The 25,363-nt window shown below is 53.3% G+C and overlaps 1 protein-coding gene across 1 annotated transcript in view; it reads right to left on the bottom strand.

The window, feature by feature from the left end:
- The window catches only part of LOC144944387 (FYVE, RhoGEF and PH domain-containing protein 5-like), a 49,406-nt gene extending 25,224 nt beyond the window's left edge, over positions 1-24,182 (bottom strand). The window contains exons 1-11 of the mRNA XM_078872508.1: positions 23,749-24,182; positions 21,743-21,834; positions 18,394-20,938; positions 17,621-17,768; positions 12,453-12,517; positions 11,998-12,028; positions 10,074-10,225; positions 7,225-7,381; positions 4,631-4,718; positions 2,602-2,652; positions 805-863 (exon numbers count right to left, since the gene is read on the bottom strand). Coding sequence (XP_078728634.1) covers positions 805-863; positions 2,602-2,652; positions 4,631-4,718; positions 7,225-7,381; positions 10,074-10,225; positions 11,998-12,028; positions 12,453-12,517; positions 17,621-17,768; positions 18,394-20,938; positions 21,743-21,752 — 3,306 coding nt within the window. The 5' untranslated portion in view covers positions 21,753-21,834; positions 23,749-24,182. The remainder of the gene's footprint in view (positions 1-804; positions 864-2,601; positions 2,653-4,630; positions 4,719-7,224; positions 7,382-10,073; positions 10,226-11,997; positions 12,029-12,452; positions 12,518-17,620; positions 17,769-18,393; positions 20,939-21,742; positions 21,835-23,748) is intronic.
- Positions 24,183-25,363: the final 1,181 nt, after the last annotated feature.

Below are 25,363 nucleotides of genomic sequence, written 5' to 3'. Positions count from 1 at the left end.
ATGTAGGTGTGGTGAATGCGGACGTGATGTCTTGCAGATGGTATCTGTTGATTTCACCATCTTAACACAGCTCCTGTTGTATTTATAGAAATTATAAACCTATTTTTCATTTTTCAAAAATATCAGAATCTTGTATTTAGACTGCAGGAAGAATCCGATGAGCAATAAAGCACTTTCTTTTAAAGATGTCCAATACGGGGCACGGGGCAAAATCGTTACAGCAACAAACGATACAAAGCACGTGTTCGGCACGTTCATTTGAAGTGCAGCATTAACGGGACGCTATGTAACAATTGCACAGTATTCATGATCTTTCTTTCCCAGGAACAATTTCGTTTGCCAGTGCCATGCACGCCTGCCTCCCACGATCCGTTTGTGAGATCCAGAGCATCGCACAAGGATGAACAATTTCGGATAATAATCATAATACACAGGAAGGTAGTCACATTTCAAACTCTGGATACCATGTGCATGTACGAAACGTACATGGGCGTGTGTGGGGAGCGGTGGTGTAGTGGTTAGCGCGCTGCGCTACGAACCCGGCGACCCGAGTTCGATTCACGCTCACGGCCAACGACCGTTGAGGAACATCTTAACATCGTCCTGGACCTCCCCTAGGTCGACTCGGCCTCAAAATGGGTGCCTGGAGCGTGGTGCTGGCCAAGCCCACACCCGCTTGTGTACCGTTCAGGCCTTCAAAAGTGCGATTCGCTAACAGCACTTGGCCCAACAGTCTGTGTCAGGCTATACGGGTGATCTTTGTCTTTGTGTGCGTGTGTGGTGGCTCATGGCGTGCCGCCTCACCCCTTGGCGCATGCAGTCGTTGGTGTGAGAAGCCACTTCACTGATGATGGCGATGGCCGCTGCAAAGAGAACCCGGGCAGTCCATGAGCGACTCACTAAGCGAGAGTTCATCAGACACTGAAATCAGAAACCATCCCCCACTCCCCCACCCTGCACCACCACCTCCCACTCCCTCACCCTGCACCACCACACCCCACTCCCTCACCCTGCACAACCACCCCCACTCCCCACCCCCTCACCACCACCCCCACTCCCCCACCTCCTCACCACCACCCCCCACCTCCTCACCACCACCCCCGACTCCCTCACCCTGCCCCACCACCCCCCACTCCCTCATCCTGCACCACCACCCCCACTCCCTCACCCTGCACCACCACTCCCTCACCCTGCACCACCACCCCCCACCCCCTCACCACCATCACCACCACCCCCCACTCCCTCACCCTGCACCACCACCCCCGACTCCCTCACCCTGCACCACCACCCCCCACTCCCCCACCCTGCACCACCACCCCCCACCCCCTCACCACCACCCCCCACTCCCCCACCCTGCACCACCACCCCCCACCCCCTCACCACCACCCCCACCCCCTCACCACCACCCCCCCAGTCCCTCACCCTGCACCACCACCCCCACTCCCTCACCCTACAAAACCACCCCCACTCCCTCACCCTGCACCACCACCCCCCACTCCCTCACCCTGCACCTCCATTGTAAGGAGCGAGATACGGGAGGGGTCAAAATGTGGCGTCTGCATTTGAAGTCTCAGGTTGATTGTGCATGCAAACGTCAACACGGCGGTTGTTGTAAATGTTGCACATTTTCCAGGTGACATTTCCAAGTCAAAAGTTAAACTTCGACCGTGGGCTCCGGTTGTGTCCCCCACTGGGAGCCAGACTCTGTCCCCTAGCACCCCCGACAAACACATCCCCACTTCGGAATCAGATTATTTACTTATCCTGGGAGGCATTCTATGAGCTATGAAGCTCTGTTTTCACAGAGCAATTCAGTTTATTTTGAAGTACCCTGTGAGCTAATAAAAACTATTTACTTGGGGTTCATCAATAACAAGACACCCTTTCCGTGATGTAAACATATCATAGAAAAATAAATCAATAAAAAAATAGGTAAGATACATTATTTCAAATATAAAATGTTATCGTTGAGAAAGTTACACCTAATTAAGGAATAAAAATCAAGTGCAAGATTAGGCATAAATGTTCCTAGTAGGGGCAGGTTAGAACGTTACAACAACTAACACAAAAACACGACAATAGTGCAAATTATAGGCAAGGTTAAACAAATCACTAAAAAAAATTATACAAATTAAACTAAACTATTTTTAGGCCCACTGAGCCATTAGTTTATTTTTCAGAAGCGACTTTGTCACAAATGATAGCTCAACGACGTGTCTTATCATCATCACGTGGAAATCCACAGCAGCGAAATCATCGCAATAATCTAGATGCGGTGTTTAAAAATGTGGAGGGAAAACCCGGAGGACCCGGAGAAACAAATCCGCGTGACCATAGGGAGAGAGAGAGACACCGCAAACTCCAAACACACAGCAGGCGTCAGGGTCAGAATCGAACCCACGACTCACTGCATAGCAGACCATCGTCCGGGGAGCTGAGTGACACTGAGTGCAAAGCGGTTAGATCAGGAGATGTTCAGATGTCGGCTCACCACCACACTCGTGCAAACAACCTCATCACGCACCGTCCCCGCACCCAGCACTCTGCACACGTGAGCATGGCGAGTGGGGTGAGCGTGATGCGTGCTCTGTGCTTGCTCACCCTGCGTGTCCGCGTAGTCTGCGGAGTCCGGGGACAGATGCCTCAAGTAATCTGGCACACACACAGAGACAAAGATCCCCTGTGAAGCCTTAATAGACCATTGGGGCAAGTGCTGTCATGACCACCTACAAAGGCTGGCACGGCACACAAGGGGGTGGGTGGCCAACACCACGCCCGGCCGCCTTTGTCTCCCCAGTGCTGATGTTTACACATCGCACCAGGTACTCATTTGAGGCTGAGTCGACCTAGGAAAAGCCCAGGACCATCAGCCCACGTCGTAGGAGATAGTAACAGGAGCAGCAATAATAATGAACATCATTTATATTTACCCAGGAAAGCCACGCTGAAGAATATTTGTTGAAGGAGGGTCCCGCGACAATGGCATGTTTGGCCACCACCGTGACATCGTGACATCGTGCGTTTGTGTGTCTATGGGCGGTGGGTTTGTGCAGTACGCTGAGGACACCCATGCAGAACGGAGGGAGAACATACACTCGAGTCAGGAATTGAACCCAGGTATGTAATGCTGTGAGGCACAAGTGTTACCACTGAGACACAGCACGGCAGGTATTACGAAATCACATCCGTTCATGTTCAGCTAAAGTTGTCTGCATTTTCCTCGTGCCTAATTGTTGATCGACGCCTCTCAGCGAACTGAGGCAGCGCTGGTTCATGTGAGTTGTTGCTCCGCGCGTTCAACCGTCACCCTGAGTATAGTCAGCCAACCCGGGGCTCACGGCGCCTCGTGGACGTGGAACGGATGTAAAGAGGTAACGTGATTGGGTGGGTGAGTGAGTGGGTGGGCGAGTGCGTGTGTGAGTGCGTGGGCGAGTGAGTGAGTGGGTGAGTGAGTGGGTGGGTGAGTGGGTGGGCGAGTGCGTGTGTGAGTGCGTGTGTGAGTGCGTGTGTTAGCGGGTGGGTGAGTGAGCGAGTGGGTGAGTGAGCGAGTGGGTGAGTGAGCGAGTGGATGAGTGAACGAGTGAGTGGGTGAGTGAGTGGGTAAGTGAGTGAGTGGGTGAGTGAGTGAGTGTGTGTTGGCACAGTAGGGGGCACAGGTGGTGCATCAGCCAGTCGTCTCAGTCAGTCGACCCGTGGCACCTGGGTCTGCCCCGTGACCTGCCAGCGGGCGTTCAACACTTCACGTGGCCTCAAGGTGCACATGGCCTGGCACAAGCGTTGTGGTGACGTCACCGCCACTTAGGGGCGAATAGCGGTTGTTGTTGTGTGAGCAGGTGGGTGAGTCAGTGAGTGGGTGGGTTGGTGAGTGGGTGAGTGAGTGAGTTGGTGAGTGAGTGGGTTGTTGTTGTTGTCGTGACTTGCAATGTGGTGGTTGAACACGGTCGTAGACGAGAACGGAAGACCGGGTCACCTTGATGTGGAGGCCGTGCGCGAGCACGTGACGGTGAAGAGTGGAGAGGAGGAGCAGGTGTGTGCTTGGATGTGTGGAGGTGAGTTGGAGGTGAGTGGTGGTAAGTGGTGGTGAGTTGGAGGTGAGTGGTGGTGAGTGGAGGTGAGTGGTGGTGAGTGGTGGTGAGTTGGAGGTGAGTGGTGGTGAGTTGGAGGTGAGTTGGAGGTGAGTGGTGGTGAGTGGTGGTCAGTGGAGGTGAGTGGTGGTGAGTGGTGGTGAGTTGTGGTGAGTGGTGGTGAGTGGAGGTGAGTTAGAGGTGAGTGGTGGTGAGTGGTGGTGAGTTGCAGGTGAGTGGTGGTGAGTGGAGGTGAGTGGTGGTGAGTGGTGGTGAGTGGAGGTGAGTGGTGGTGAGTGGTGGTGAGTTGGAGGTGAGTGGAGGTGAGTGGTTGTGAGTGGTGGTGAGTGGAGGTGAGTTGGAGGTGAGTGGTAGTGAGTGGTGGTGAGTTGCAGGTGAGTGGTAGTGAGTGGTGGTGAGTTGCAGGTGAGTGGTGGTGAGTGGAGGTGAGTGGTGGTGAGTGGTGGTGAGTGGAGGTGAGTTGAAAGTGAGTGGTAGTGAGTGGTGGTGAGTTGGAGGTGAGTGGTGGTGAGTGGTGGTGAGTATTTTCGTAAGAGGGCTCTCACCGGTCAGGAGCCACTTGTACTGCGGGATCCTCTGCACGGGCTTCAGCAAGAAGTGTTTCAGCGGAAGGTTTCCGCAGCACGTTCTCCTCTGCAGGCACGGGCCCAGGGTGGTGAGGGGGGGTCACAATTAAGGCATCACGGTGGCGAGATGTTAACTACCTCGCCTGGTATACAGGAGGTCATGGGTTCGATACCGACCCTGACACCTGCTGCTGTATATTTCGAGTTTGCGTGTCTCTCTCTCCCCGTGGTGGCGTGGATTTGTCTCCGGGTCCTCCGGTTTTCCCTCCACGTTTAAAATGAACATCGCGCATTTAGAGTGTTTGGCTGCTATGAATGTCCACGTGATGATATGCCACTAAGTTGATAGCCGGGTCGCTTCTGTAAAATAGCTCGGTAGCTCAGCGGGCCTTACTTGGTAAAATAAAAATATATAGTTTTAGTAGTGTAGTTTAATAGTTTGACGGCGGCAAACGAGCGGGCGTAGCCGGAGGGCGGTGAGGGCAGTGAGGGGAGTGAGTGCGGTGAGGGCGGTGAGGGGAGTGAGTGCGGTGAGTGCGGTGAGGGGAGTGAGTGCGGTGAGTGCGGTGAGGGCGGTGAGGGGAGTGAGTGCGGTGAGAGCTGTGAGAGTGGTGAGGGTTTGGTGAGGCGGTGAGGACAGTGAGGGGAGTGAGTGCGGTGAGAGCGGTGAGAGCGGTGAGGGTTTGGTGAGGGCGGTGAGCAGTGGCGGCTCCTGCAAAATCTCTCAGGGGGGGCAAATGTTTGGATGATTGATAAGGATAAGGTCCACCCATGCAATGGATAAATTAACAGCTTAAGCATGTAAAGGCAACTTCACTTCTTTAATATTAATGAAAAATAAAGTGACTCTTACAATACATCTCCTTGTTTGTTTCTATACTCACTATTATTACACTGCTTACATCACATTACTCGCTTAATACACTGCTTACTTATACTGAAATTTTGCTCTTCTCTCTTTCAAAGTAGCAAAGTGATCAATTACTCTCTCATTGAAAGCAGGCATGTTCCTGACTAGTTCCCTCTCCATGGAAAGCATAGCCATTGCATTCAGACGTTCCTGTCCCATTACATTTCTCAGGAATGTCTTGATTCTCTTTAAGGTTGAGAAACACCTCTCAGCTTCAGCAGTTGTCATGGGAGTGGTTATGAGGATGTTCAACAGAGCAACAGTCTCTGAAAAAGTATCCTGGAGGTTGTACTTCAGCAAAACCTGGTACAGCGCTAGTGCACCACAGCAGCCCTTGAATTCTGGACTCTCATAAATGACAGACAGTTCAGTCTTCAGCTTCGCCTTATTTAACATAGGGTATGCCCTGACAGTGATGTTCAGAGCCTCAGCAGGGAATGTATGGCCATGCTGTTGAAACATCTCTCCTTGTAGCAGCGTGGCACTTACAAGGTGGTCGGTAAAGGAGAACCTTTTTTTGGTGTGCAATACAGTATATAATTTAATGTTGGGTTTGTCTATGGCAGTATATAGTAGGGTGTAGACTCGTGTGATGTAAGAGAATAAAGTTTAGATGGAAGCATATCATATATATTTTTACGACGTAGAATTGTAATGTATTACTTACTGTTAGTAACTCAGCGTATTGTAGAGTATATTTAGTATACTGATGATAATATGTAGTTTATACTTTAGTTGTTTACGTGGTGGTTTTAGTTACTGCAGCTACATACTATTAACACTCCTTCCCTTCATTAATGCTACCCTTTTCCCCTCCCTTTGATGCTGCTAATCCTGCATAATGCACGGGCATAAATAGTACTATTCACATACCTGCATTTCCCATATCACATACCTGCATTTCCCATATCCCCTCCCTTTGATGCTGCTAATCCTGCATAATGCACGGGCATATGCAGTACTAATCACATACCTACATTTCCCATAAATATGCTAAATTTCTCTTGATATGCATATTCTTTTGTTAAGGCTCCCCCTTTCTTCCCCCCTTCCAACCCAGCTTATATACATGCTCCAAGCACGTGTGCTGTTTCATTCAGACGCTGTCGCCTCGACAGACCTGGTTTTCACCTAAGGACGGCTACTTGCGTTGTAGCCGAAACGTCGTGAGAATTATTTTATTATGTTTTTAATTATTTTGTTACTTCCCTTCTACGTGACTTTACCGAAAGAACCAAGAAGATGAATCCATGTAGTCACGAAAGCTTTAAATCGAAATTCCACTAGGTGGCGACAAATAATATTGTTGACTGAAACGTTCTTACGTATGATGACGTAAGCACGTTAGTGCGAGCCCTCCCGGAAGCCATAGAGAATGCATTGCAGCGCCTGCCGTTCGAAAAAAAACATCTTTGAATGTAAGTCTATGGGAACACTCTGGGCGATTCTCAGCCAGAGTGAAATCGCCCAAAAAGAGGCGGTACTCCACAGAACGTGACATGACGCTGATTGGACTATATCCAGAGGCACAGTGACGGCTAGCGTAACTCTGTGGTTGAATGAGATTGTGAATGTGATTGAAAAAGTCCCTTTCACACTTTGGTGGTGCGTCGCCCAATCGCCCTAATGAAGAAACCGCCCCTGGCGGTGAGGGCGCACTCGCCTCGAACTCCCGCACGAGCGCTGCGAAGGCCGGGATGGCACGGCAACTCTCGTCCAGCACGGCGATGTTGTTGTCGAACTCGCGCACGTAGGCCGAGTAGAGCTTCAGGTAAGGGCCCTTGCGCACGAACACGTCCGCTATGCGGGGACTCTCCTCCCTGCACGGGGGGGGGAAGGTCAGAGACGGAGGGGGGGGGGGCGAGTTCAGAGACGGGAGGGGGGCGAGGTCAGAGACGGTGGGGGGCGTGTTTAGAGAAGGGGGCGTGGTTAGAGAAGGGGCGTGGTTAGAGACGGGGGCGTGGTTATAGACGGGGGGTGGGGCGAGGTCAGAGACGGGGGGCGTGGTTAGAGAAGGGGGCGTGGTTAGAGACGGGGGGCGGGGTTAGAGACAGGGGCGTGGTTAGAGACGGTGGGGGCACAATTGTCTCCACGCCCATTGCGTTGTCATTATATCTGTGTCTGTCGAGCGCAGTGCTTCTTAACCTTCACTGCAGCCTTGCACCCCCTTGGATCTCCACCGTTAAACAATAAATAATGTTAACGAATACACAGGTTTGACGAAACGAAGTATTTGTACTTAACGTGCTCATGCTTAATTTGTGTGTTGCGATGATTTAACTTTTAAAAATAATCTGGCCATGCCTCGCACCCCCTGGGGTGCGTGCACCTCAGGTTAAGAGCCACCAGGTCAGACATTTCACTTGGGGGGGGGAAACCCCCCTTTCGATGGAGCATCCTCGTTTGGCTTACGTAGCACGCACGTAATGTCCCGTAATCAACACACAGTGTTTTAAATCTATAACTGATACGGTAATAACGCAATGGAAATTACACCGAACCAAATGCGTGAATCATTAAATGCGCGTGTGTCAATCAGTGGCGCACTCGGCCTGTTCACGTGAAGTTCACCCTAGCGATCTCCCAGTTGAGCGTTCAGTACGAGTGAGATTCAGTCTGAGTGAGATTCAGTCCGAGTGAGATTCAGTGGGGGAGAGATTCAGTGCGAGTGAGATTCAGTCCGAGTGAGATTCAGTCCGAGAGAGATTCAAATGGTTCATGGCGTATAACAGAATCAGAGCAAGCAAGTATACTGCGGGAATCCGATGAGCTATGAAGATCTTGATAATTGTTTTTTTACCCTTCTATCTGGCAACAAAACTGACACCTTTTAACAAGGAGTCATGTTTGCATAGACCGCAATACCTGCAGTCATAATACAAACAAAAGACATAACTCTGATAATGTGCACTGTCCTTGAAGTTGATTGGTCCACACCCGAGACAGCTTTCCTTAGAGCCTAGTCTCACATGGGTTGGACCAGATGACGCCAAAAGGAAAGCTGTCTCGGGTGTGGACCAATCAACTTCAAGGACAGTGCACATTATCAGAGTTATGTCTTTTGTTTGTATTATGACTGCAGGTATTGCGGTCTATGCAAACATGACTCCTTGTAAAAAGGTGTCAGTTTTGTTGCCAGATAGAAGGGTAAAAAACCAATGATCATATTTTTACTGGCAAATGAGGTTCCCATAGAGCAGGGGTCGGCAACCAAAATAACAAGAAGAGCCATTTCTTTCCAATTCGGTACAAAATTCAGTATTTCAAGAGCCGCAATGCATCTGAGTACATACTGTACATACGTACATATCGTCAAGAAGCAGCCCGTAAAGAGCCGCATGCGGCTCCGGAGCCGTAGGTTGCCGACCCCTGCCATAGAGTATGAAGATCTTGTTCACAGACGTCCAACAAGTTTCGCAGCAGTGGTCTAAGAATCCCAGGGGTGTGGGCAGAGGGGGGGGGGGGTCACTGACCCCTCCCACGTGCTATGAAGCGGCACCCGTAATAATATATTAATCTTGAATGGCGATATCATTGTCTTAGCTCGTGTTGTTGCTGTTGTGTTATCTGCCATTGTGCTCCACTATCGGCGTGCACGAGGACCTCGTGCGCTACCGAATGTCCGCCTCGTGGCTATGGGCGGCCTCCACTCCTCGACCACCGGCACCCCCCCCCCCCACAGCCGCCTCCGGCCAGTTGACTCAGTGGGAAGCGCTACTCGCAATCGGACACTTGCAAGTTCACATCTTGACCGTGGGTCTTCAAGACTCATCTCAACCTTTCGAGGTCGATGAAATAGGCACCGCTTTGTAGGTCGTCTGATGAACAGGCTCGTCCCCGCCATATTAACGTGTAAATTCCCACCAATGGCTCAGCGGCAGTGCATTAGCTGATGAGCATCCCTCCCTCAATGCCCCTGCGGGCAGGAAAGTGCTTGCGCTCTCTCTCCGACTGTGACATCGCACGAGAAGCCACGGGAGCGGCCGAGCGCACGCAGGCGAAGGCGTCACGAACCCGCGTTCTCATCGCAGCGGTGTCAGGCGCCGAGGGAGACCGCGCGGCGTTCTGTCGGCAGACTGCAGGCCACGGGACGCGTCTCTGGCGCTGCTTGCCCACGGCACTGCTCCAACTCGGGAGTTCCCTCTCGTTCCCCAACATCTTTGCCCATCGCCTCATTCCAGAAATTAATTACTTTGAATTATTTTAACCCCCCCCACCTATCCATGCCTCCTTACCACCACTTATCCCCACCCATTCCCTCCACTCATCCCCACCCACCCACTCCCTCCTCTCCCCCCACCCACCCATACATCCCCACCCACTCCCCCCACCCATGCCCACCCATCCCCACCCCCCTACCCGATATATGCCACTCGCCGGCACCCCGCGCCACCCGTGTTGAGCGAGCAGTGAGCGCAGTGAGTGGGTGGGGGGTAATAGGGGGGTGATAAGGGGTGTAATAGGGGGGTAGGAGGAGGGTCTTGGGGGGGGGGGCAATGCGTGCGCTCGCACCAGCGTGAGACGCGCTCCACGAAGTCTCGCAGCAGCTCGCGGTTGAGCGCGTAGAGCTGCGGCAGGTAGGAGAGGATCTGGCCGAGCGCGCGGTCCTCCAGCACGGGCCAGCCCTGCGCGTGGCCCGCGTGCGCCACCGCGTCGCGGAACTCCTGCGAGCGACAGCAACAGACGCAGCAGCATGGCCCCTCTGGCTCACACCAGGCACGGCGGTCACTTCACGCATCCCACTTCACGTGTCCCGTTTCACGCTGATTCAAAACTGAAATTTTAAAGATCACATTGATTATATTGGTAAAAAAACAAAATAAAAAATTGGTTTCCTGTATCGACACAAGCACTGCTTCCCCCCTACGTTCCGCTTGGAATTGATCAATGCTACCATACTGCCTCTACTTGATTACTGTGACATCGTTTATGAATCAGCCCCCAGTACTGTACTGAAGAAGCTTGACTCAATGTATCACTCGGACTTAAGATTTGCATTGAACTGCCCATATAGGACCCACCACTGCGATCTCTACATTGGGTCAAACTTAATTTCTCTTAATGATCGACGGCTTGTGCATCAGATATTATTTATTCACGAAATCAGCAGACTACCTGCTGAATCTCCTCACTGTTTCGAAGAATAAATGTGACCTGAGGTCTTCGCTCATTTACCAGCTTCACATTCCTTATTGCCGTCCAAATACTGGAGGAAGGGCCTTTGCTATTGATACCCCCCAGGGTCTGGAATGCTGTCGCCAATAAACTGCAACTTGGAACACTACCTGTGAGATCTTCACTCAAAACTTCTCTAGAGGAGTTGTACACCCCTAGCTGCCACTGCTATGCAGAGTGGCCTGAAATCAAATGTATCATTCCGGATGACCGCTGCAAAGTATGATCTTGAGTTTTGATTATAGTTTGCTGATCTTTAAAGGTGTATTGAAAATGTTTGATTCTGCTACTGATACTCCAGCTGTTATGGAGTGACTCATGCAGCCAACTATGGCTGCAAAGTTTGGTCGTGCATGTTATGCATATAGTTTATTGTTAAATTTGAATCACAGTTCCTATGATCATTGTTACATAGTTTTTATAGCTTTATTTTGGTGATTTTGAAAACGTTTTGGTTTAGCCATGTTTGTTTGTTGTAGTACAGAGTTAGCCTGATAACTTTAATCTACATTGTCTCATGGTTGTTATTGTTTGACTTGCATCCCACTGGGATTTTTGCACACAGAATACTTTGCTGTTTTCCCAGGATTTTTATGTTGCATGTAGTCACTTTAAGATGTTTCTTGTTCATGTTTTTGTTTTGTTGCGGTTGCACCCGAGTCAAGAGCCGCATGGTATCACAGGGTTATACCTAATACATGACATTGAAACTGAAACGCATCCCGCTTCACGCATTCCGCCATCAGTTCATTTAAAAATAAAGAAACAACCAAACATGGCGAATCATTACATATCGGGCACGCGCGCCGTTGCAAGCGTTGTGTTTTCGTTCGAGGGGTGGACCCGTTAAGGCTCGGGAAAAACTCATCACAGTGGAGCCCTCGCCATGAGGTGTGCGTTTCGAAAGCCTTCAATCCAAATGTGGTTGGCGGCTGAACGAAAATAATGTAGTCACCGCAAAAGTTGAGCGGCTCAACAACAACAACAAACTTCTTATAACGCAAAACGATGTATTGTCGAGCAGGCTGACTTGATAAAAGTATATAATAGGCGACGTTTCAGACAATGACCCTTCTTCACAGTACATAGAGATGCCATGAAGGTAGACATATCTGTGCTGTGAGAGGCTATGGCCCAAAATATTGCCCATTATATACGTTTCCTTTGCAAGGCAGTGTTATTGATGAGAGGGTGTTTTGTGATGACGACGATGATGATGAGCCTTATGGAAGTGAGTGTGTGTGGGTGTGTGCGCTCTTACCAAATGGAGCAACTTGATAGACTCAACAAAGCTGTAAAATACCAAAAAAACACAAACGCACGCTTCCTTACTAGAAATAATTCACGTCGCATCTGCCCCCCACCCCCCACAGCAACGCATCGCGAGGGCACGTGCATGTGTGCATTGTGTACACTGAGTGGTGGCACAGCGGTTAACGCGGTGCGCTACGAACCCGGCGAACCGACTTAGATTCCCGCTCACGGGCAAACACAAGTCACGATTATCTGCACCAGTCCAGGGCCTCCCCTAGGTTGACTAAGCCTCAAATTAGTATCGGTTGTGGTGTGTAAACGACGCCACTGGGTTAGAGAAAGGCGGCCGGGGATGGTGCTGGCCACCCACCCCATCGTGTGCCATGCCGACCTTAATAGGTGCTGCTCGGCACTTGGCCCAAAAGTCGTTAGAGGCTAAACGGGATATTGATGTTTTCTCACCTTTTCTCCGAGCGCATGATTTCTCGAGCAATTTCAAATGCACGGCTCCGCTTCTCCTCCTCTGTCTGACATCACAATCATTCCGGTACAAGTAGTGAGCAAAAAAAACAAGGACTCGTGCTAGCTCACAGTTCAATATCGTTTCAATGTTGTGCACCTCGTTTTTCCCCCCAGCTACTCTACGACTCAGCCCTGGATGCGAGTTCCCACGCGGGGTGACGCAGCGTGGCATGAACTCACAAGGTGCCCGAGTTGAGAATCGTCGACGCCTGTGCACCAGGTGGTCTGTGTGCGGACACGTGGCCCGAGATCATCATCTCCCTAGCACCAGCTGGTCTGTACGTGGACACGTGACCCAAGATGTGTCGCATGGAACGACGGCATAAGAAAGAAGCTTATATCTTTCTGTCTGTAAGGAAATACTTTACGCCTTGCGCTTCGGACATCACGAATGTAATCTTATATCCCTCAAGAAACATGCGGACGGACACGCCTACCTTCCATAGCTGTCTCTCCAAATAAACGTTGTGGCGCACGTCCCATCAGCCACACGGCCTTCTGGCAGTTTATTATTCCAGCAGCTTTGGTTCAATAGAATTAAACTCTGGACCGGTTTCGACATTCATTTGTCGCATCAGCACAGTCAGACTCGCTTAGTGCCTGATGTTTATAGGCAATGGGCCTTTGTTACATATGAACATCTGGAAGTTCACCAGTTTAAGCAAACCTGACTCTTCTGATGAGACATTGCATGTCGCTAACCGGTCCAGCGACAACTTGTTTCTATATATGTGTAGTGCCGTAGATGGGCCACGCTTACCAGCAGTGGTAGACGAGGTCCATCTGCAAGGGTACCCCGTACCGCCAAGGGGGGGGGGGGTGGGGCTGCGGGGGATCTATGATCCCACGCAACGCGCTCTAACCAATGGGACCCTTGTAAGGTGGGGGGGGGGGGGCAGCTGGGCACGACTTTGAAGCCTTGCACACGATATTAAGTTGCATACGGCGTTTGTCAAAATGTATAAGGGGCCGTCCATAAATGACGTCACGCGATTTTGGACGATTTTTGACCCCCCCCCCTCATCGTCACACGGCGTCACAAAATGTCAGACCCGCCCTCAAATATGACGTCACAAAGCTCTCCCACCCCCCCCCCCCACAAAAAATAAAACATGCTTCAAATCGCTTTAAACTATTGCCATTGTAGTGCGTTTATAATGTGACGCTGCACTCTGATGTTGTAGGAGAAAACATTTATTAAAAAAGAAAATAAAAATCACGACGTTTCGGAGGCAACACAAGCTTCCGTCTTCAGGTGGAACCGTCACAGCCACGACAGCTGTATCAAGTAAATGAGAATTACAAGAGAATTACAAGAGCTACCACTCCGTATATATAATGGTTGAAGAGGGGAAGGGCCATGTAATATGGTAAGGTGAGGCTTAAGGCTTAAGCCTCACCTTATCATATTAATAAAAAGTGAGGCTTAAGGTTTAAGCCTCACCTTACCATATTAATAAAAAGTGAGGCTTAAGGCTTAAGCCTCACCTTACCATATTAATAAAAAGTGTGCCGTACTTGGCCCTTCCCCTCTTCAACCATTATATATACGGAGTGGTAGCTCTTGTAATCTCTCATTTACTTGATACAGCTGTCGTGGCTGTGACGGTTCCACCTGAAGACGGAAGCTTGTGTTGCCTCCGAAACGTCGTGATTTTTATTTTATTTTACTTTTATTAATTTAAAATTTTTACCTACGTGACTTTACCGAAAAAACCTAAGAATATGAATCCTTGCAGTCACGAAAGCTTCAAATCTAGAATTTATTAAAAAGTCTATTTAATTACGTAGAACGTGTTGTCTATATTTATTTAAAGTTGCGCATTTTGATGTGACGCCACATTTCTCAAAAACCCCACCCCTCGTCACACATCGTCACAAATGTCTTACCGCCCCCCCTCCCTAGGTGCGTGACGTCATTTATGGACAGCCACCTAACGCGTGGAAGGTACCGCATGGGAATGACCACGTGACGGTACTTTAGTTGTTAAACGATGCTCGTGTCGGTAAGGGGCCACGTGTGTTAATGTGACGGTTAATGCTGACGGCTCTGTTTGGAACGGTCCGCATTTGGTGGCGCTAAGGACTAACTCCTGCATGTTCCCTCAAAGCATGCGGGCCACTCAGACTCGTCACGATGCATGAGATTCATGCGGAAAACCAAAATCGTTCGCACTTCACAGAAGTTGTATCCGGTGTAAATGCACGTCCAAATAAACGTTTTGTTTGCACTCGCACGAGGCAGAGGTGCGGCCGATGGAATGTGCAGGAGGCACGCGAGCCCTCTGTCTACGTGAAGGTACAAACGCGTGCAACGAGGTGAGCTGGAGAATTGGGATGCGACCCGGGCTCCCCGCGAGCCGCCTAGTTGCCGCAGCATCGAGCCCACAGGGTCCCGCAGTGAGCGTTGGATGCAACTCGAGGGAGATGACCGAGTAAGGAGTGTTGTTCGCTTGATCATAGAGGAACGTCCTAGCGAAGACTGCAAGGGAACGAGGAGGCATTGAGCCGCGTGGAAGGCGCCTCGATCAGCGGGGAACTGGCAGCACGAAAGCCGGATTGGATGTCGGAAATGTCGTGGCCGTAGTAACTACATTATCATTGGCGTAGTAACTACATTATCAGTGGTGTAGTAACAACATTATCAGTGGCGTAGTAACTACATTATCAGTGACGTAGTAACTACATTATCAGTGGTGTAGTAACTACATTATCAGTGGCATAGTGACTACATTATCAGTGGCGTAGTAACTACATTATCAGTGGTGTAGTAAACTACATTATCAGTGGTGGAGTAACTATATTATCGGTGGTGAAGTAAACTACATTATCAGTGGTGTAGTAACTACATTATCAGTGGTGTAGTAAACTACATTATCAGTGGTGTAGTAACTACATTATCAGTGGGATAGTGACTACATTATCAGTGGCGTAGTAACTACATTATCAGTGGTGTAGTAAACTACATTATCAGTGGTAGAGTAACTATATTATCAGTGGTGTAGTAAACTACATTATCAGTGGCATAGTGACTACATTATCAGTGGCGTAGTAACTACATTATCAGTGGTGTAGTAACTACATTATCAGTGGCGTAGTGACTACATTATCAGTGGCGTAGTAACTACATTATCAGTGGTGTAGGAACTACATTATCAGTGGCGTAGTAACTACATTATCAGTAGCGTAGTAACTACATTATCAGTGGCGTAGTAACTACATTATCAGTGGCATAGTAACTACATTATCAGTGGCGAAATAACTACATTATCAGTGGCGTAGTAACTACATTATCAGTGGTGTAGTAACTACATTATCAGTGGCGTAGTGACTACATTATCAGTGGCGTAGTAACTACATTATCAGTGGCGTAGTAACTACATTATCAGTGGTGTAGTAACTACATTATCAGTGGCGTAGTAACTACATTATCAGTGGTGTAGTAACTACATTACCAGTGGCGTAGTAACTACATTATCAGTGGCGTAGTAACTACATTATCAGTGGCGTATTAACTACATTATCAGTGGCGTAGTAACTACATTATTAGTGGCGTAGTAACTACATTATCAGTGGTGTAGTAACTACATTATCAGTGACGTAGTAACTACATTATCAGTGGCGTAGTAACTACATTATCAGTGATGTAGTAACTACATTATCAGTGGTATAGTAACTACATTATCAGTGACGTAGTAACTACATTATCAGTGGCGTAGTAACTACATTATCAGTGATGTAGTAACTACATTATCAGTGGAGTAGTGACTACATTATAAGTGGCATAGTGACTACATTACCAGTGGAGTAGTGACTACATTATATCACAATGTAACACGATTTTTGTTCCTGGGTAGTGTTATTTTTTCTTTGCTTATGCCTCAAAGTATAGAAAATGGGTATTATTCCCCACAAACTTTGCTTTCCACGCTACAGGGGCGTTCCGTCTTCGCAAAATGCAGCCACTTCAGCTCCATAGTCGTGGTTGCCTTCTTTGCAATATAATTGACGCGTATTTAGTGAAATAAATCTCCCAAAAACGGAGTTCAATGTGAAGGCATTTTCATTCAAAAAGATTCATGAATGTAAACAGCGTTTGACAGAAGGTGTTGTTGCTCTTTAACGCTGTTGTTGAAATCGAATCTCACGGTGGTTGCCAAGGGGGAGGGCTCAACTCGCAGCTTTGGCCACAAGGCGGGTGGGGGGGGGGCAAGGCACCACGTGACTGCCCCACGCTCGTGACGCGACTGCGACACCTTCCCCACGACCGCCCCCCTCTCTCTGCCGGGGTGGTGATGGCTTTGGGGGGGGGGCAGCGCCCCACAGAAACGAGGGCTGGCGTTAGGAATACGGCGGCTTAGCCAGGGGGGGGGGGGGTTGGGCAGCGGCCGATGGGGAGCGGTGACCCAGCATCCTCTGCAGGGAGGTGGCAGTGCGTAGTTGAGGAAGCAAGAGCACGTGCGTGTGACGTGTGTGACGTGTATGTGTGTTGGTTTTGTTACGCTCACAACGGAGTGCCGGGCGGCTAAAATACAGCAAGTTGGCACAGTAGGGGGTACAGCTGGTGGTGCATCTACCGGTCATCTCAGTCACCCAACGCATGGCACCTGCTGGGTCTATCCCGAGACCTCCTCCTGCCAGCAGCGAGCCTTCGACACTTCACGTGATATCCTCAAAGTGCACATGGCCTGGCACGGGCGCCGTGGTGTCGGTATTGCGTCACAAAAAGTCAGCCCACCCCCTCAAATATGACGTCACAAAGCTCTGCCCCCCCCAAAACCATATTTCCATGTTGAAAATAAAACATGCTTCAAATCGCTTTAAACTATTGTCATTGTAGTGCGTATTTAATGTGGCGCTGCACTCTGATGTTGTAGGAGAAAACATTTATTAAAAAGTCGATTTAATTAAGTAGAACGTGTTGCCTATATTTATTTAAAGTTGCGCATTTTGATGTAACGTCACATTTCTCAAACCCCCCCCCCTCGTCACACATCGTCACAAATGTCTGACCCCCACCCCCCCCCCCCCCAGGAGCGTGACGTCATTTATGGACGCCCCCCTGTGCGAGAGCCCGCGCCGTCTGTCCACGCGTGCAGCTTTGGGACCTGAGCGGCGCGTGGAGCGCTGGGGTGGTGGTGGGGGTGGTGGTGGAGCCTTGCCCCCGCACCGCCCGCCTCCTCCTCCTCGTCGTCATCCTCGGACGGCGCGTCCGCTCCGTAGGTCCCCGCCCTGCCCCCCGGTGTCGCGTCGCTCCTGCACGGCGAGTCGCGAAAACAAAAGCCCCACGCCGTTTCCTGCTCAAATGACCATCGAGGCAGGCGCTCATCTCCTGTTTACAAGCTCCCGAGCAGATGGTGGAAATCCGCATTCCTATGGCGGGGCCGAGTCTGTTCAGAAGGACACGCACGCGCCGCTGACTTCCCCACAAAGTGACCCCCACCCCCCACCAGGAGGCATGCTGAGCTGAATAAACTATCTTCTACCTTTCTCCATAATATATTGATCCCCTTAATGAATATCTCCAATCATCGATGTCTAATCATTATCGTGTCAATACATCCCTTCTATACCTTCTTACCCTTTCGAATGCATCTTCTGTCTACAGCAGCGTCCTTCGTTCATTTTCAGAGGGGAGGGGCGGGGGACACTTTTGCCGATGAGACATCATCAGCGTGAGGGCCGCCACACATTTGAACCCATTTGGGGTTTGACAGCATCACGATGATGATGGTGATGATGGGGTGTTGTTTCTCTCACAGACACCTCCAGCAGCAGCCAGCGGCCCGCGAGCCTCCCAACGCAGAATACCGACCTACACCTATCGTGCGTCGTCTCATCGACACGACCACCGCGTCCATCTCTCGGCCGCGGGACCCACCTCCTGGACGAGCAGCTCGGAGCTCGCCGCGCCTCCAGACACGGGAAGTTGCTCATGTCCACGTATCCGTCCGTGTCGCTCCCGCGTTCCCCGGACCCCCTGCCCTCCGCGTCCCTGCGCGGGACCCCTCTGCAACTCTGCCCGCCGCCGCCGGTTCCCCGCGCGCCCGCCTCGTCCCCGAAGAAGCCCCTGGGCTGACTCGCCTTGGCCGCGAACCGCTTGCTGCTCTTGCGCACGGGAGGCGTCATGTTCTCGTAGTCGCTGTTGCCCACCGGCACGTTCTCGTACTCCGTGCAGGGACTCGGGTTGGGGAACGAGATGGAGCGCGGCTTGGTCAGCGGATGGGGCGCGTGCGGCGGTCGTGGGCGACTCTCAAACGATTCCACCCGGCAGATCATCCTGCTGCTGCTGCTGCCGCTGCCGCCGCTGCTGCCACTGTAGTTGTGCCTGCTGCCGCTGCCGCCGCTGCTGTTGCCGTGCTCCTTGGAGCCGCGCGCCCCGAGAGCCACGACCCGCTGGATCCCCGGGGAAGCGCGCGGCCCCTTGTGCCTGCGCTCCTCCGCCTCGGCGCCGCGCGCGTGGAGCCCCGCGCTCTCCGACGGCCGCTTGGGCTGCTCCGCGTGCTTCTTCCTCACCGAGATCTTGAAGGGCAGCAGCCGCTTGAGGGAGCTCTTCTTTTTGGACGCGCGCTTCGACGCGTGCTTGTCCTGGGGCTCCAGCGTCATGAGGATAGACGGCGAGCTCTTGGCGAGCGGCTTCTTCGTGATGGGCGCCAGCTCGAAGGGCGGCGGGATGTCCCGGACGGAGGAGGCGCCCGGGTTGGACCCCCACGGCGGCGGGGCGCGCGCGCCCCCGCGGGGCCCCCTCGCCGCGAGGGGCGACGGCGGCGAGAACTCGGGGCGCTTCCTCCGCTCCAAGGGCGACATCATCGCGGCGCCGTGGCGAGGCGGTGCGTGCTGGAGGTCCTGCCCCCCCCTCGCCCGAGGGGAGCTGGTGGAGGGTGGGGGGGCGCCCCCCCCGACCCTGTTCCTCGCCACCTGCTCGCAGGAGCGCTCCTTGACGAGGCGGCTGCCGCAGCTGAGGCTGCGCGGCGTGCCCGTGAAGGAGCCCTCGGAGCACGTGTCGGAGTGCGTGTCGCTGTCGTCGGCCATCGCCCTGTGGAACAGCGAGCTTCCCGTGAGGGACTTGACTCGCGAGAGGAGGCCCCTGCGCTCCGGGCTGAGCGAGAGGCTGCTGATCCAGTCCTTGATGCCATGGATTTCCGAGTAGAGCCCGTCGGAGCTCTCCTCCGCCGCGAGGGACACAAGGGAGTCCACCTCGCAGTAGTGGTCATCCTCCTGTCCGCTGGCGGTGCCCGGCTGCGACTTGGCGAGAGGAGAGGCCTCGACAACGGAGTGCTGGGACGCAGCTTCGCCCCCGCCTGTGGGGGGAGCACGAGCCTCCTCGTCCTCCTCCTCCTGCTGCTGCTGCCGCTCCGCAAGTGAATCTGCATTCTCAGTCGCAATCTCGGAATCGGCACCTTCTCGTGCAGAACGTGAGGCGCCCTCGTCCAGTGGCCGCGCGGCTTCAGTCTCGTCCGCGGAGTGAGGAGCGGGGGTCACGCGCTCCGTCTCCTCGTGCGGCCCGCTGCAATGCGCCACGCTCGCGTCCTCCGGAGACGCCGTCTCCACACACGCCTCCCCGCTCGCCTCGTCCGCGCGCTGCCGCGCCTCCACAAAGCCGTCGCTGACATTTGCAAGGCCTTCCTGGTCATCATCATCATCGTCGCCATCGTCGCAATCGTCGCCATCGACGTGTTCATCATCATCGTCATGATCGTCATCAGCTCCCTGGGCGGCTCTGACCGCGCGCTGCGTCGCGCTGGCGTGGGACAGATGAAGCTCCCACAGGTGAAGGTCTCCGCGTGCGTCCCCGTCATGAAAGTGACTGAAGAACAATGGCCGCGCGCGCCTCGGCCCCGTGCCCCCGCCCGCGCAGCCGATCCCGGGGCCCAGCGAGCGAACTCGCGAGCGCGCTTGGCACAGAGACGCCGCCTCCTCCATCGCGAGCGACGAGCGCGCCGTCAGGGCCCCCTCGGGCCACGAGTAGGAGAGGCTCCGCTGAGCAGGGCCCCCGTGGTGGGGCACGAACTCGGGCATGCGGAGCTCGCCGGGCGCGCGCTTGTCGTGAGCGGGACACGAGCAGGGCGTCACGTGGCCCGTGCTGATGATGTCGGGGCGATCATCGGACAAGCGTCCGACGGGAGCGGTCGCGCTCTCGCCCGCGGGCTCTCCCCGACCGTCGTCGCCGCCGTGACTGCCGCTGCTGCTGCTGCTTCGGCTGCTGTTGCTGCTTCTGCTGCTGTTGTTGCTGCTGCTGCTGCTGTCCGACGAGACGCACGCGTTCCCGTCGGGGCTCGCGAGCAGTCGAAGCTCGCTCGCGAGCGCGGGTCTCGAGAGCTGCGGCTTGGGCGCCAGTGGCGGCTTGGAGGCGACTCGAGGGGCGGCGGAGACGGAGGTCGCGCCGCGGTTGGGCTCCCCGGCTACTGTGGCGCGCAGAGGGGCGCCTGGGTAGGGGGCAGGGGGGGGGGGGCATGGGGGGGGGCACAGAGCCCGGCAGCAAGAGCGCAAAGAGTCGGCGTGACGCCTCGGCCATTCCACGACGCTGATAGTTGCGCTAACTAAACGAAACAAATTTTATTTATTTTACCACATGAGTACCACTGAGTTATATGGCCCTTTTTTTTTAGAAGCGACCTGGCTATCACAAATGACAGCTCAACGGAGTGGATCATTCACGTGGACATTTCTCGCAGCCCAATGCTCTAAACGCGTGATTCTTAATGTGGAGGGGACCTGGGGAAAGATTCCCGGTGTCCTCCTGTTTTGCATGTGTCTCTCTCTCATGTCGGTTTTGCAAAGAGACACCGCAAAATACAAATCTACAGGAGGCGTCAGGGTCGGGATCGACCCCACTATCCCCTGCATACCAGGCGAGGTAGCTAACATCTCGCCGCCGTCCTGTTAATAGCGATGCACGCAATGCGCGTCCCCTCCTCATCTCGCTGCGAGCCGTCGACAGGGCGCTGGTTACAGGCAACGGGGGGGGTGGCACTTTTGAGGCACAGGTCAAGGGATGCCCAACTCCAGCCACGGCTTGTGATGCCCCCCAGCCTTCCCGTGCGCGTCTGTGAAATGCGTCAACCGGTCTGTGTGTAACACGCGCAGGAGTAGCGGGAACAGGCGCGTGCGCATTCTACGCCACGCGGGCACACGCGCCGACCGACACGCGCAGCTCGAGGGAGCGCAGTGCGCGTTCCTCGCTAGGTCGAGGGGTTGGTGCGGGTGGAGAGAGAGAGAGACGCCCTTACCATCTTCCATGTCCGCAGATCCGCGCTCACGTGCGCCGCTCGTACAGCGCTCGCGTCTTCATCGCCACGGTAGCGGATACGCGAACAGACCCCTTCACACACACGCCACACACACACACATCCCCCTTCACATACACACACACACACCATACTCACACCACACACACATCAAACTCACACCACACGCACACCACACACACCAAACACAAACGACGCACATCAAACACTCACAGCACACTCACTCCACACACACACATCAAACACACAACACACACACACCACACGCTCACCACACACACTCCAAAGGCATAGATCCACCGTATAGCCTTAGACTGTAGGAGAAAGTGCTGTTAGCGAGCACCTATGAAGGCCGGCAAGGCACACGAGGGGGATGGATACAGCACCACGCCCGGCCGTGTCGTCGGCGTGTGTCCCCGCTACTCCTGCCCACCAGGTACAAATTTGAGTCCGAGTCGACCTAGGGGAGGTCCAGGACCGGTTGAGATAATCGTCACGGGGATCGAAGTTGGGTCCCTGGGTTTGTAGCGCAGGGCGCTAACTGCTACCCCACCTCTCCCCACCTCCATACACACCACACACACCACACGTAGGCCTTCACACACCCCCCACACACACAAACATCAAACTCACACCACACTCACACCACACACATGACACATATCACACACCACACACATACGATACACCACACACACACAGACAGTTACACACACCACACACACACACTTCAAACTCACACCACACACTTAACACACATCACACACCACACGACACACATCACACACACACCCACACACATACACACCTTCACATTCACCACACACATACCACACACACAAACATCACGCTCACCACACAAACACCACACTCACACACCACACACACTATACACATTAAACACACACACCACACTGACACCACATTCACACCACACTCACCACACTCACACGACATCCATCAAACACACCACAGACAAACATCAAACTTACACCACACATCACAACACATCACAACACATCACAACACACTCACACCACACACACAAACATCAAACTCACACCACACTCACACGACGCACATCAAACACTCACAACACACACCACACACACACCACACACAGCACGCACACACAGACACGTATAGCCTTAGACCCCAGGACCAAGTCCTGTTAGCGAGAAGCACCTATGAAGGCCGGCACGGCACACGAGGGGGTGGGAGGCAGAACCACGCCCGACCGCCTTTGTCTCCTGAGTGGCGATATTTACACACCGCACTAGGTAAATATGAGAGGCTTCTAGGGGAGGCCCAGGACCGGTTGAGATAATTGTTACGGGAATCGAACTCGGGTTCCCAGGTTCGTAACGCAGCGCGCTAACCGCTACGCCACCGCTCCCCACATTAACACACACACCACACTCACAGAGCTTCACACAAACTACACACACACATCAAACTCACACAACACACACCACACAGACATCAAACACACCACACGACACACACACACACCACACGCACACAACACACACAACACGCACACAACACACACCACACAGACATCAAACACACCACACACACATACCACACACATACCTCTACGCACACCACATATACGGCACACCACACACACACCCGACACACATAGAACTTCACACATAAACCCCACACATGTGCATACACCTTCACACACTGTCACCATAATCCACGCTCATATTCACACACACGGTGACGCGCGGACCCCACACTCGCTCATCTTCGCGCGCGCAACACATGCACTTACACACAGACACACGTACGCACGCACGTACACACACAGACACGCGCACACACACAGACACACACACGCAAACACACATACACACACAGACACACGTACACACACAGACACACGTACACACGTGCACACACAGCCACACGTACACACACAGACACACGTACACACACAGCCACACGCCGCTCTCATCGTCAGAGACACACGCACGCACCTTGACGCACAGAAGCCCTCGCTCGCGCGCGCTCCTCCTGCACGCGCGCGCGCGCGCACCAAACCCCCCCGCACCCTCGCCGCGTCCTCACTCGGACTCCGCCGACGCCGCCGCCGCGAGAAGACGAAACGGAAAGGGGCCCGGAGGCTCGACCCCGGGGTGGGGGCCGCCTCTGGCAGGAAAACGGCTCAGGAAGCGGCGCGCGGCGCGGCCACAATGCGCGGCGCGGTTTCCCCGAGAGCTCCGCGCCGCCACCGCCGCCGCCGACGCGACAACACAATGGGGCCACCGGGCCCCCCCCCCCCGGTTTTGTTGTTTTGAGGCGCGGGGCGCAGCGCAGAGGCCCCGCGCTCGACACAGCCACGGACGTCGCCGCACGCCGCGGGCGTTCACCGGCAACCCCCACGTTGGCATCCACACCCGGCTCCGAGCGATGTGGGCGCACACTGGGTGCCCCACCTCCCCCCCCCGCCACCTCCAAAATCCCGGGGGGTGGGAGGCTGTATGTGAGCCCCCCCCCCCACCTCCACCGACATCCCGGGTAGGAGCCGCACTCCCACGGGAGGGCGCGGTGATCCCCCGCCTCTCCCCCCACGCATCCACTCCCCCGCACGCTCCCAGCAGTGGCGATCGACAGCCCTCTCTGTGGGGTCGTGGAAGCGCTTCGCTGTGAACGCGAACGGGGAACAGGCGCAGCTCCGCGTGCCACGCCACGCGCGCGGCTCGTCTCAGGTCGCGTGCACGTGGTGGCCGCCGCGTCTGGCCACCGGCCCCTCCCAGCAACCGCCCGAATCTGTCTGGTAGCGTGACACGTGTCAACAAGTCGACCTATGCGTGTGTGTTTCTGTACTGTGGGGAGCGGTGGCGTAGCGGTTAGCGCGCTGAGCTACGAACCCGGCGACCCGAGTTAGATTCCCGCTCGCGGCCAACACTTTTCACGATTATTTGAACCGGTCGTGGGCCTCCCCTAGGTCGACTCAGCCTCAAATGAGTACCTGGTACGGTGTGTATACATCGCCACTGGAGAGACAAAGGCGACCGGGCGTGGTGTTGTCCACCTACCCCCTCGTGTGCGGTGGCGGCCTTCATAGGTTCTCGCTAACAGCACTTGCCCCAACAGTCTATTAAGGCTATACGGGAGATATTTTGTCTTCGTGTGTACGTACAGGGACTCCTCCACTTACGAACGAATTAGGTTCCAGAGGTCTGTTCGTAAGTCGATTTGTTCGTCAGTCCAACTTTACTCCTTTAGATTCCAAACATGTTGTACGGCATGTACACTAAACACGAGGAATGGCTTTACAAGTTGTATAATCTCCTGTAGATGTAGATGCCACTGATTATTCATGTTCTGTAGATGCCACTGGTTATTCACGTTCTGCAGATGTAGATGTCACAGGTTCTTCACGTTCTGCAGATGTAGATGCCACTGGTCCTTCATGTTCTGTAGATGTAGATGCCACTGGTTCTTCACGTTCTATAGATGCCACCACTGGCATCTATTGCGCGGCGGTTGAACTTACGAATCTCGGTTCAAACAGGCAACTCAGAGATACGAACAAGTTTGTTCGTATCTCTGAAAGTTCGTAAGTCGAACGTTCGTAAGTAGAGGAGT

The sequence above is a fragment of the Lampetra fluviatilis genome, chromosome 34 (genome assembly GCF_964198595.1).
Source record: "Lampetra fluviatilis chromosome 34, kcLamFluv1.1, whole genome shotgun sequence".
In the NCBI taxonomy this organism is placed as follows: Eukaryota; Metazoa; Chordata; class Hyperoartia; order Petromyzontiformes; family Petromyzontidae; genus Lampetra; species Lampetra fluviatilis.
This window is presented reverse-complemented; position numbering and strand designations above follow the sequence as displayed.